This window comes from Lichenostomus cassidix, chromosome 5 (genome assembly GCF_008360975.1).
Source record: "Lichenostomus cassidix isolate B80296 chromosome 5, HeHo_3.0, whole genome shotgun sequence".
In the NCBI taxonomy this organism is placed as follows: domain Eukaryota; kingdom Metazoa; phylum Chordata; class Aves; order Passeriformes; family Meliphagidae; genus Lichenostomus; species Lichenostomus cassidix.
Window position 1 is genome coordinate 47,909,059 of NC_139486.1, and position 13,745 is coordinate 47,922,803.

The following is a 13,745-nucleotide window of genomic DNA, read 5'->3' on the forward strand; positions in this document are numbered from 1 at the left end:
GAAAAAGCTGTCTACTTGTAGGTGTATAAATGCTTATGAAACTTGAGTATTCCTTTCCCCTTTTAAAAAGAGGCCTACATGGCATGTACTGCCTACACAAGGATTTATTACTCTATGAGGAAGACAAGTATTTAACACACTAAGTACACAGACTTACTCTGTGCTCATTAACTCCGCTACAGACAGGGTTACAGGGAAAATTTAGGCTATCTGTCAAGACTAGCAACATTTTCAAAATACTGTTCAACCCTTTAACACACCACTTGAACACTTTTAGAGTAATACATAAACTGACACTAAATCCCTCGGTAATTATGTAAAACTCTTAGTGGCCAACAAATAAGAAAATTAGTATAACCTCAGACCATTAAGAGCACAGTAGCAGCCATCCTTAAAAGCAGCAACTATAACAAGTCAGTCTGCTTGAGAGTCTTCTAGGACACAATATAAAAACTTCAACCTTATGACCAGATACTGAAAGATACTTGAAAAGTTAATGTAGCAGTAACACTGGTAAGAAAGGTGCCTCTAAACAAAACATGTTGTACAACTTGGCCTTCAAGACCAAAACACTTATAACTCTACAATTACAACACACACCAAATTTATTTCCTCTCTTGGTAAGGAGGTATTGGGTACCTTCAAATACAAGGGTTATAGACTCATGTATTAAATTATTTTGTTATTAGAAGGGGTATTTAAGAAACTAAGGAGAATTCTTCTTATGTACCTGAAGAAATAGATTTAGTAAAAACAGATGTGAGTGACTGGAACTTCTACTTAATTTTATGTTTATTTTTTTTTCAGTAACACTGTCAGCTACTTCTACAAATACGATGAAATTATAGGAGATTACCGACAAACCCTCGAACAATACCTCTGACACTGGATGTATGGTTTCTAGAGGACGAATCATGATTTTTGATCTCTATCCTATAGGCATAGTTAGAACTATCATCTATGCCCCATGGGAACAGTCAGAGCAGCATACTTGCCCTGATATGGAAAACAGAGCTGGGCTCTGTGAAAGCCACAAGGAGACTCCGGAAACTCTCAGGAATATTTTGCGACAAACAGACCAAAAAAGCAGAGGCACAACCACACTTCCATGCTTTAGACAGACTGAGCATTTTTGAGTAGCCAAGTAGGACTTTCACAGTACCAGCAAATCGTAACAAGTTCATTCCAGAGCCCCTTTAGAAAACCCAATCAGGAGCCCTGGAACAGATTCATTTCATCTCAGTCCAAATGGGACAAAACTAAGGAAGAAACAAAGCAGCACATGATCACAAGAAGGGAAACAGTCACAATGCATAACATACGGAATTAAGGAACTCAGCCTTCTCCTGTCTGCTGATGAGCTCAGCAAAGCAGCAGGGCTGACTTCCACACACAGCCTGGTGCTGCTCAAGCCCAGCTGCATCCACAGCCCCTCCAGAGGGAAAAGTTCCCCAGGCACAACATGTACCATCTGCAAGTCCTTCCAAGTAAGGACCTGAGGGCCTCATCCAGAGGAAAGACAGGGCAACAAACCCCCCTACACAGAACCCCCTTTCACACATTACCATTGCTGACTCCAGAAAGGTTGTGTGCAGCACCTCTGCCTAACATAAAATTGTATTTCAACACCTGGGCACATGGGCAGAGCATTGTGTTGCACAGCCAAACACAGACCAAGAGCAACAGAAATGCAAGAAACTGACTTACTTGTGTACAGGTCTATGGAACTTCCTTCTCCCTCTGTCTCATTATCAGCTGCTACAGCAAATACTGTGAAGTTGTACATTGTCCCAGGGAGTAAGTCAGTAATTTCTGCTTTGGTGTCACTGGATGTCACATGCTTCACAGATGTGTCATTTACAACCTCTATCCTGTACGTGTAGCTGTCAGAAGCATTGTCCTTCACCACCCATGTTAAGTTGACAGAAGTCACACCAACATATTCTGCCTTGAGATCAAGAACTGGGCTAGGCTCTGTAAAAGGCAAGACAACAGCCTGTTAAGCTGTAAGAACAGCTGCTCACAGACATGGACAACCATGACACACCAGTGCTTCACTTCCCTCACACCACTCATGGTCCAGAGTGCAGAAGCACCCCAACAGCATCACCAGAATTTTGCCTGGATATTCAGAGATATGGTCAGGAAAGACAGAGGGTTGCAGGGGGATTGGAGAAAGGAGACAGTGGTCTATCAGTGCACAGAAAAAGGTAAGGAACTTCAAGTATCACTGAAAGAGGAATAGAGGGGATGAAAGGTGGCAAAGGAGCAGGTTGTCTGGGTCATGCCATGAATGCACTCCTGAGCCAGTGTTACCTAAAGCTCATTCTCCTGCTCTACCCACAAAGCCCCAAGTCACAGTATCTTTATATGTGAGCCCTTTAAAAGAATGTTCTGAGGCCCTGATCCTCCAAGAAGTGAATGCAACAGATGTGCCCACACAAATCCCAGAAGAGAGGAAGTTCCTGGGAAGAGATCATTCCATCATAGGCTTTGGTAATTGACTTCAACAATGATTGTTTTTGAGGTGTTTGTTTTACTCTGGTTTTTCAAAGAAGGCTATGTGTCTTACACACAAGATCTCTGACTGCAAGTAGGCAAAGCACATTACCTCTGCCTGCAACACTATTAAATTTCAACACCTGGGCAGGTGGGCAGAGCATTGTGCTGCACAGCCAAACACAGACCACCAGGAACAGAAATGCAAGAAACTGTGACTTACTTGTATACAGGCCTGTGGAATTTCCTTCTCCCTCTGTCCTATTATCAGCTGCTACAGCAAATACTGTGAAGATGTACATTGTCCCAGGGAGTAAGTCAGTAATTTCTGCTTTGGTGTCACTGGATGTCACACTCCTCACAGGTGTGTCATTTACAAACTCTATCCTGTACGTGTAGCTGTCAGAAGCATTGTCCTTCACCACCCATGTTAAGTTGACAGAAGTCACACCAACATATTCTGCCTTGACATCAAGAACTGGGCTGGGCTCTGTGAAAGGCAAGACAACAGCCTGTTAAGCTGCAAGAACAGCTGCTCACAGACATGGAAACAAGCAACACAGACACACCAGTGCTTCACACCACTCACAGTCCAGAGTGCAGGAGCACCCCAACATCATCACCAGGCACTCCTGGAGGCTTTTGCATTTACAGCTGTGTAACAGGAAATTGAGAATAAGCAATCTCAAGCATAACCCATCTTCCTTTCACAGGCAATGGCAAGAGGGGCACAGGCCACCCTGGTGCCAGCACTTGCAGAATTTCTCCTGGCAATCCAAAAAATGTAGGCAGGAAGGAGAGAAGAATAGAAGGGAAAGACAGTGGTGGTGCAACTTCATACAGCAAGAAACAAGGAAGATGAAATATCAACAGAAAAGGAACAGAGGTGATGACCCAGACACCCTTCTCCAGTTCTGCCCTGCACTTCACTCCCATAGCAGTGAGATCATATCCAAAAACCCTCTCTCCAGCACTCTATTCTCTACGCATCTTCAAAAGAGGGCAACTAGCCATTACAGACAGCCAGCACAGGTGAGACTTTTGGGCATTGAGTGGTTAGCTAGGATCATACATGCAGGAACATTTCAGGAAAACACAAATGACAAGAACAGTCACCAATTTTCCTTCAAATGCACTCCGTAGAATGATTAGGCTGGGCTATTGCCTTGCAGGCCAGCTCCACAATGGCCCCTTCAACACCACATGTCTAGACTTTTAATACTCAACATGGCAAGGTGCTGGATGACCAAAGGAGTCTTCCTAAACTAGCACTACCTGGATCTCTCTTCTGGCTGCACCCTGATGGCAGCTGTAGGTCCCCAGATCACAGAAGTTCACCTGGGGCAACATGCTCTTTGTGGGAGCCCCTTAAACTGAGAATCTCAGGTCCCCATACTCTAGGAAAGACATGCAAATACCCCTTTCCCAAATTTGGAAGAGTTTAGTCCTCAGGGAATAGTGTCTTCTCTTGCTGACAGCCTTTGGGCAAACTTTACCAACAGCTTTCTACCAGGGCAATTCCACTTCTACACTAACATCCCATGCTTGGATATTGGCCATCTCCAGCTCCAGGACAGAATCATCACCTCTGCCTGCAAGTTTAAATTACAACCCTTGAGGCACATGGGCAGAGCCTTCTGCTGCACAGCCAAACACAGGCCAACAGCAACAGAAATGCAAGAAACTGTGGCTTACTTGTATACAGATCAGTGGAATTTCCTTCTGCTTCTGTCTCATTATCAGCTGCTACAGCAAATACTGTGAAGTTGTACATTGTCCCAGGGATTAAGTCAGTAATTTCTGCTTTGGTGTCACTGGATGTCACACTCCTCACAGATGTGTCATTTACAACCTCTATCCTGTACGTGTAGCTGTCAGAAGCATTGTCCTTCACCACCCATGTTAAGTTGACAGAAGTCACACCAACATATTCTGCCTTGACATCAAGAACTGGGTTGGGCTCTGTGAAAGGCAAGACAACAACCTGTCAAGATAGAGAAGTACAGAAAAAAGAGCCACAGCCACATTTCCCTTTTCCACATAAAATGAGCATCATTTGTAGCTCACTCCACAAGAATGAGCATCATTGGTACCACTGTACCAATGCCCTGTTTCAGGCATTCATGCTGAGGCATCTCTGGAAAGGTCACAGAGGGGGATATTCTATTTAATTTCATTTGCAACAATTCCTTGTTTCCACAGTGGTTTTCCAGACAGAGAAACAGATGGAAATCAAGCAAATAGAGCAAGCTGATTTTGGTCTCAAATTTGTGCCTATGAGTCTCAATTTGAGACCTTCAGCCCAAACTCTCCTCAAAATCAGAAGAAACAGGCTGCTTGAGCAGATCCAGCAGCTGACATACCCTAGGGAGCTGTGTCTGTAAGCCTGACTCAGAATCAACCCCAGACAGATAAAGCTCACCTCAGGCAGCTTAGACAAGCTTATTGACTCAGTAGCAACTCCAGGATACACCCCTTCAAATAGCCTGTTCTCCTAGCACTTCTGAACTATACACGAAAGTACTGTCTTCTCCTAGCCTATTTATCTGATCTGGCACAAAACCAACAAGATTGGCACCACACTTGAAAATGCAACCCTAGAAGTGGGACAGTCAGAGCCCCCAGGAAAATCAGGCCACAGCCTGTGCAAAGAGCTCAAAACAATCTTGAAGAACAAAAAGCCTCCATGACCCTGGTACCACATCCCTGCATACCACATCTTTTGGTATGAGCTGTGATAACCTCCTCCCAAAAGTGTTGTGAGGGGTCTATTCAGCCCTCAAGCGTCTAGGAAAAGTCATGCTGTGGTAGCAGCTGGATCTCTATAGTCTTCAGCAGACATACTGATAAAATAACTGATCTACAGGCGGCACATGCAAGCACAGAGACAAATTCAGTGCTTTTGCCAAACAGTTCCTTGTATTCACGCAACACCTGGAGCAAAGAAAGCAATGTCACAACAAGAAATAGGACAAAGTTGGAAACCCAAAGTAAGAAAGCCGAGCAATTTGGTACAAACAGCATGGTTACTTGCAACTGAGAGACACCATTGCCTTACTTGTGTACAGGCCTGTGGAATTTCCTTCTCCCTCTGTCCTGTGATCAGCTGCTACAGCAAATACTGTGAAGTTGTACATTGTCCCAGGGAGTAAGTCAGTAATTTCTGCTTTGGTGCCACTGGATGTCACACTCTTCACAGATGTGTCATTTACAACCTCTATCCTGTACGTGTAGCTGTCAGAAGCATTGTCCTTCACCACCCATGTTAAGTTGGCAGAAGTCACACCAACATATTCTGCCTTGACATCAAGAACTGGGCTGGGCTCTGTGAAAGGCAAGACAACAGCCTGTTAAGCTCTAAGAACAGCTGCTCACAGACATGGAAACAAGCAACACAGACACACCAGTGCTTCACACCACTCACGGTCCAGAGTGCAGGAGCACCCCAACATCATCACCAGGCAGTCCTGGAGGGTGTTGTACCAGTGGGCAGCTAAGAGAGAACTGAAGACAAAGTTTTCTGAGTGGCATTCATCTCCCTTTCAAATTTTAAAGGGGATGCTTTGGGCACAACTGAAGCAGAGTTCCCAGGGAATCCAGAAAGGTGGACAGGAAAAGAATGGTTATGGTTGGCAATGCAGGCAATTTCGGTTTGGTTTGTTGGTTGGTTTTTGCTTTAGTTGTTGTTGTGGAGGATTTTTTGTTCCATGGTGTGGGGGTTCAAGGGAGTTTGGTGTTTAATAATAAATAAAGGCTATGTTTCTTCTACACATTAAACAGTCATTCCTAGCATCTGGCCCAGGTAAGACTTCTATTAAATTATGACCCCTGGGCAGGTGGACAGAGCATTGTGCTGCACAGCCAAACATAGACCAAGAGCAACAGAAATGCAAGAAACTGTGACTTACTTGTATATAGGCCTGTGGAATTTCCTTCTCCCTCTGTCCTATGATCAGCTGCTACAGCAAATACTGTGAAGATGTACATTGTCCCAGGGAGTAAGTCAGTAATTTCTGCTTTGGTGTCAGTGGATGTCACACTCCTCACAGGTGTGTCATTTACAACCTCTATCCTGTACGTGTAGCTGTCAGAAGCATTGTCCTTCACCACCCATGTTAAGTTGACAGAAGTCACACCAACATATTCTGCCTTGACATCAAGAACTGGGCTGGGCTCTGTGAAAGGCAAGACAACGACCTGTTAAGCTGCAAGAACAGCTGCTCACAGACATGGAAACAAGCAACACAGACACACCAGTGCTTCACTGGGCAGCTAAAAGAGGACTGAAGAGAAATCATTCTGAGTGGCATTCATCTCCCTTTGACACCCCAAAACATAAGCACAGGCCATCACAGTGATTGAGCTCTTAGGACTTCCCTTGGGAATCCCAAGGTGGGCAGGAAATTGATAGAGTAGAATGGAATATTTACTTAGAAGGAACCTATAACTATCCTAGTCCAACTGCCTGACCACCTCAGGCCTCATCAAAACTTAAAGCATATTACAGAGAGTATTTTCCCAATGTCTAAAACACAGAAGGGCTTGGGGCACTGAGAACATCTCTAGGAAGCCTATTCCAGCATTTGACCCCCTGTCAGCAAAGAAATGCTTCCTAACATCAAGTCTGAATCTCCTCTGAGGCAGCTTTGAACTATCCCCACTCATCATATCCCTGGACAGCAGAGAATAGAGGTAGCCCCTCCCTCTGCATTTCCCTTCCTCAGGAAGCTGAGGAGAGCAATGAGGTCACCCCTCAGCCTCCTTTTCTCCAAACTAGTAAGCCCAAAGCCCTCAGCTGCTCCGCAGAGGACAGGATTTCCAGCCCTTTTATCAGCCTTCTTGCCCTCCTTAGCAGGCATTCCAGGACCTTCACATCCTTCTTAAATTGTGGGGCGAAGAACTGCACCCAGTAGGCATTCAACTCCTGCATCCATCCCTTTGATAAATACATTGAGCAGTCCTAGGACTGAGCCCTGAGGACAGTGCTGGTGACCGCTCACCAGCCAGACACAGCCCCACTCAATGGAACCCTGTGAGCCCTTCAGCCAGCTCCTCACCCAGCACACCATGAACCCCCTCATCCCACAGCTGGAGAGCTTGTCCAGAAGGATGCTGTGAGGGATAGTACCAAAAACCTTTCTAAAATGCAGAAAAACTACATCCACCACCTTCCCTTCCCTGCTGGGTGGGTGACCTTACACTGAAAGATCAAATTAGTTAAAGGGGGCTTGGCTTCTGTGAACTCATCTTAATGACTCCAGATGACTGCATGGTTCTTTAAACACCTTTCAACAGTACCCAGTGCAATTTTCTCTGTGATTTTGCTAGGAACTGAGGTTGGTCTAACAGGTCTGCAGGTTCCTGTGTCTTTCCTAATGCCCTCCACAGGAACAGGAATAACACTGGCTGGCAGAGACCTCCCTGGGCTCCCAAGTAGCTGATGGAGGGAGATCTTGCCATAGATCAGCAAGATCCTTCTGTACTCAGGGATGAATCCCAACAGGCCCCTTGGACTTGTGAACATTTAGCTGATACAGGTGGTCCCTACATTTTCAGTGTCCACAACTGCAAACTGCCAGCACTCATGGTCCTCCAGCTCTGGGGATCAGGCAAACCAAGGCCTATCAGTATCACCAAAAACTGAGACAAAATATACATTGAATGCCTTGGCTTTTTCTTCCTCCCTATTAGGCAGGTGACCATCTGCAACAAGGGTCAGTCCAATGCGTTCTTTAGACCTCCTCTTGCTATTAATGTACTTCAAAAAGCCTCTCTTGTTATCTGAAACAGCACTGGCCAGTTTCAGCTGTAATTGAGCTCTGGCCCTTGGTGTCTTCTCCCTGCACAGACAAACCACAGCTCTGTAATCCTCCTGACAAGCCTGACCTCACTTTCAGAGCTCACACAGTTTCTTCTTCCTCTTGAGCTCCACAGGGAGTTCCCTGTTCAGCAAAGCTGGTTTTCTGCCCCAATTGCTTGACTTTTGATACAATGAAATTGCCTCTTCTTGTGCTTCTTAAAGGCAGTCCTTAAAAACTATACAGCACTCGTGGATTCCTAAGGCCTCAAAAGCAGATTCCCAGGTTAGGCTACCAAGTAGTGCCCTGAACAGATTAAACTTTGCTCTCCTGGAGTCCAGGGTAGCAACTCTGCTGCCTCTTTTTACTAATTACACTGTAAATTTGAAACTCAGTCATTTAATGATCACTGTAGCTAAGTCAGCCACCCACCATCTCCCATGAGTCCTCTATTCACAAACAGCAACTCTAGGACATCTTTCCAAGTTGGTTCACTGAGTACTTGTGACAAGAAATTATCTCCCACATGAAGAGATATGAAGACAGAGATGGAGAGGAAGCAAGGTGGATTATGTTTGCCTGGCTTTTCTTTTTAAAAGCAAGGATTTATTTCTTCCACACTTAAAGACCCCATTGCTTAGTGGACATCCCAGATTAGGTCACAGGAATGAAACATCAGATCTATACATGACAGCTATACATTTTAGCCCTCAGGCAGCTGGGAAGAGCTTTGAGCTGCCCACCAGGAACAGAGCAGTGAGAAACTGTGACTTACTTGTATATAGGCCCGTAGAATTTCCTTCTCCCTCTGTCTTATGATCAGCTGCTACAGCAAATACTGTGAAGATGTACATTGTCCCAGGGAGTAAGTCAGTAATTTCTGCTTTGGTGCCACTGGATGTCACACTCTTCACAGATGTGTCATTTACAACCTCTATCCTGTACGTGTAGCTGTCAGAAGCATTGTCCTTCACCACCCATGTTAAGTTGACAGAAGTCACACCAACATATTCTGCCTTGACATCAAGAACTGGGCTGGGCTCTGTGAAAGGCAAGACAACGACCTGTTAAGCTGCAAGAACAGCTGCTCACAGACATGGAAACAAGCAACACAGACACACCAGTGCTTCACACCACTCACAGTCCAGAGTGCAGGAGCACCCCAACATCATCACCAGGCACTCCTGGAGGCTATTGTACCAGTGGGCAGCTAAGAGAGAGAACTGAAGACAAACTATGCTGAGTGGCATTCATCTCCCTTTGACATTGAAAAGGAGAAGCACAGGCCATCACTGATGACAGAACTCCCAGGGCTTCCCTCAGAAATCCAGACAGGTGTGCAGGCAAGAGACCAGGATGGAGGGGAAGATAATTTAAAACAAGAAAACAAAACCATCAGGTCTACGTTTGTGCTGTACAACAACATCCCATTCTTTGCACACTGTCCAGGTCAGCCTCCAGGACTAAAATATCATGTCTTATAGACAATAGCATTGAACTGCAGTATTCACATACGTAGGCAGACCCCCAAGCTGCACAGAAAAGTACAGACCACAAGAAATATGGTTGCAAGAAACTGTGACTTACTTGTGTACAGGTGTATGGAACTTCCCTCTATGTTATGATCAGCTGCTACAGCAAATACTGTGAAGCTGTACAGTGTCCCAGGGAGTAAGTCAGTAATTTCTGCTTTGGTGCCATTGAATGTCAGTTCCATCAAAGATGTGCCATTTACAACCTGTATCCTGTACGTGTAGGGTTCAGCAGCATTTTCCACTGACCATGTTAAGTTGACAGAAGTCACACCAACATATTCTGCCCTGAGATGAAGAACAGGGGTGGATTCTACAAAAAGAGATAAACATAAAAATCTTTTAACCTGCAAGAATATTTGCTGACAAACACATACAGCACTCTCCTCCCTGTCCTACTCAGGCTCTGTAAAACAGAAATCAGCCTGGAAAACAATCAAGCCATCTTTCTCTACTGCAAGGCATACTTTATAGCTCTGCCATCTACTCCAATTCCTCAAGCTTCAATTCATCTCAAGGAGTAAAGCTGCCTAGGTGCAGCAGTGATTTCTGTGCTGCTGATTCAGCTGTGAGTTTTATGCAGGCTGCTGAGGAAGACTGGAACATATAACCTGCTGTCATTTTTTCCTAAACTGGATATCCCAAAGAGAGAAGACTTTCTAGCTGCAAGATTCACATACCTCTCCTGTAGATACATGACACAAAATGCTCTGTACTAGGTAGGGGACTTCAGCTGTACCCTGCCACTTATGCATTTCAAATCTGTATTTCACAGTGAGTTGAACTATGGACTTGTAAGCCAAAAAGCCATAATAAGCAGGGAAGGGAGCCTGGGTCTAACACCGATAAAAGTATTCCAAGGTCATGCACCAATCACAGCATGAAACTGCACTCCCAGTCAGGTGTGCAGGTACTTTTCTTGGCTTCATTCTCTTCTGTAGTAAAGCAGTTGGCTCCATGCCTGTGCCATGCTCCTTGTACTCTAAACTAGAGTTCAGGCTTAAAATGTTATCACAATATAAAAGAGCAAAACACCCAAGATTCATATCCCAGTCACATTCCAAACCACATACGTGTTGCAGTGGTTAAATAACTTGTTCCATCAGATGGTGACACAGCCCCGGTCACTCTTCCACCAGCAGAGGTTGTGCTCCCACTTGCAGAGCTTACTGATACACCATCATTACTACTGGCTGTTGGTTCTGCAGTTACACTGTTTGAGCTGCAATCTTCAGTGCCTGAAAGAAGAACACAAAACTGTGTCTTTACAAAACATCTGGACTCCCCATTTGCAGAAGTAAAGTTAGTTGCAGATATCAAGCACAGACCTGCAGTCACTTCTGTTTTCCCAGTTCTGCAGAAACATCACTGCCCATTTCCTGGTTTTACCACTTTTCCTGGTTTCACCTCTTAACTTCTGTGAGATGATTTGAATTAGATTCAAGTGATTGCCCCATTATTTCAGCCATCCCCTGACTCTACACACAGTCTGGATGAAAGCTGACATGACCTGCTTTTTTCAGCAGAGTTTTGTTTGAAAGGAGTTAAAACAACTTGTAGCCACATTCTGTGTGTGTTTTCTTCATGCATTATTAGAAGTTTTGTTTAACCTGGCATAGCCATTTTGTCCCTTCCCCTCAGCATATTCCCCTATTTCCCTCTCATGTTCCCACAAGTACAGAAGAGACATGGCTCTACATCTAGAGCCAAAAGTTATACATTGATGTAGCACAGCCCAAAATTTAGAAAGAGTTGATTCAGGCCCTAAAATTTAAAGGCTAACTCATCTAAGTCTGATGTTCAATATTAAGGCAGAACTTATTTGTACACATTTTCAGGAATTTCTGCCACATGAAAACTTCTTGTCCTGGCCAGTTCAGCAGTTCTAGACTCACCTCAGAAATTCTTTAAAAGCATCACTTTGCATATGTCTTGTTTTGGGGGTTTGTTTGGTTTTTATTAAGTATATTTTCCCATCTTTTTAAGCACATTACACCCGTATTTGATTTTACCAGAACTCTTAACAGACTGAAAAGCAAATGGATTAAAGTACAGATTTATATCTTTAAATATCCTTAAATGCATTGCAGGAAGTACAGTCACTAAAATAACTGAGTCTGTATTTTTAACTGCTATTCCTAAAAATCCTTTCCAGGAAATTTTTTTAATACTTTGTGGATATTGTTTGATCTTTCTTAAAAGAAATTAAGATAATGAGAGTTACATAAAAAATAAAAAGCAAGCAACAGAATTATACTTACAAGCAATTGTACATCTGACCTGGAAAACAAAAACAAATAACAGAAATTAAAACTTTAAAACTAAGCTCAAATAAAATAACGGCTGGTTAACATGAGGGGGGAGGAAATCTTTTTTAAAAGTCCAGATTTTTCAATGTGCAAAAGACATACATAAAGTTCTACTGACAAAAATAACACCAAAAAATATACCAAACTAGTAGAGAAAAAAAAAAAAAAAATCTAGCCATGCTGGTAAAATGTTAGCTTCCACATTCTAAAAAACCTAGTCTATTTTGTCCCCCCTCCCCCCCAAAAAATAGTTCGAATAACATAAGCTAGTTATTTTGCACACATAAACTTATAAAGCAGGTCTATAAGATCTTAGCCAAAAGACACTTTAGTTAGTATCCTTGATACCATCCCACAAAAAAATAGCAGATGTCAATTAGGTCTTTTTTATTAATAAAAAGATCTTTTCCTTTCATCCTTTTTCTGTATAAACGTTCTTATTACTTCTCACAAATGAGTGTTTTGCATTTTCTGAAGTGAACTCACGGTAGTTAAAATTCAAAACACTTGATTACATGCTCTGAAATCCAGTTTATACATGTGCACACATCCATAACATATCAGCAATTGCCATTGAACTGCAGCCTGAAACTCCTGTGCTGGTAATACTGAGAAACACACCAGAATTTTGCTTTGAGGACAAATTTTAGTCTTCACACTTTGCACTTTACTTCTAAATAGCCCTTTCCCTTCCTGTTGGTCCATAAATCGTCATATTCATGTCATATTCATGTCCCTCCAGGTGGCACCACAGAATGCTCCTCAAAGGAGCGAAGTAAAAGCCCCAGACTGAGATCTGCAGGTGCTTGAGAGGAAAACCCTGATTTTCTGGGAATCTGGTAGCCAGCTGACACCAGCTGACTGCAGCAGCCACTTTCGTCATGTAACAAACAAATTACTTCAGCTATTGTATCAAGGATTAAACACAACTTTCCCCTTGCAAAGCCAGGGACATGACATGACAAGGCAAAACCAGGCATGCAGAGGTAATCCTCCCAAGGACAGGCAGGTTCCCATGTGGTAGGACACAGTGCCTCATGCCAGGGAGTCCCGTAAACATGGGAAGTTTCTGCCCATGCACTTCTGGGTCTGGTTTTTGGCACAAGAGTGAGTAGAGGCAGAAGCAGTCTTATCTAAAGCACTTGCAACCTGCATTTTCTCTACCCCCATTTACTTTCTTAGCTGCTTGTGCAATTCCATGAGCTAACTCAAAATAAGCAGCTGCCATCTCACAACAACCGGATGCAATGCCTGAATCACTCACTCCCCCAGCTGCCACAAGCAGCTCCAGCAGCAGAAGCTCCTTGCACCAGTCAAGCTCCAAGCAGACACATCCTCAAAAAGTAGCCAGAAAATACCATTTAATCTTATTCCCATGATGGTTTCAGTGCCACAACAAGAAGAATTTAGGCACCCTTCCTAGGCAAAAAAAGCACTTGTAAGCATCAAAGACCTAGTGCCTGGTCTTCTCTAGCAGAGAATGCAGCACACAACAGACATGATATAGGATGCAGATGTCCTACATACAAGCATGAGGCTCCTCTTCAACCTGAGTTTTTGAGAGCTCAGCCAAACTGCAAGGCTATTTAGGAAGTGAGGAAACATTT

General features: G+C 43.8%; 1 protein-coding gene across 1 annotated transcript in view; it reads right to left on the reverse strand.

Moving 5' to 3' along the window:
- The window catches only part of PTPRJ (protein tyrosine phosphatase receptor type J), a 28,065-nt gene extending 14,699 nt beyond the window's left edge, over window positions 1-13,366 (reverse strand). Inside the window, exons 1-10 of the mRNA XM_085063806.1 lie at window positions 13,313-13,366; window positions 12,091-12,109; window positions 10,903-11,067; window positions 9,885-10,142; window positions 9,073-9,339; window positions 6,408-6,674; window positions 5,558-5,824; window positions 4,195-4,461; window positions 2,723-2,989; window positions 1,708-1,974 (exon numbers count right to left, since the gene is read on the reverse strand). Of these exons, the coding sequence (XP_084919932.1) occupies window positions 1,708-1,974; window positions 2,723-2,989; window positions 4,195-4,461; window positions 5,558-5,824; window positions 6,408-6,674; window positions 9,073-9,339; window positions 9,885-10,142; window positions 10,903-11,067; window positions 12,091-12,109; window positions 13,313-13,366 (2,098 nt within the window). The remainder of the gene's footprint in view (window positions 1-1,707; window positions 1,975-2,722; window positions 2,990-4,194; window positions 4,462-5,557; window positions 5,825-6,407; window positions 6,675-9,072; window positions 9,340-9,884; window positions 10,143-10,902; window positions 11,068-12,090; window positions 12,110-13,312) is intronic.
- Window positions 13,367-13,745: the final 379 nt, after the last annotated feature.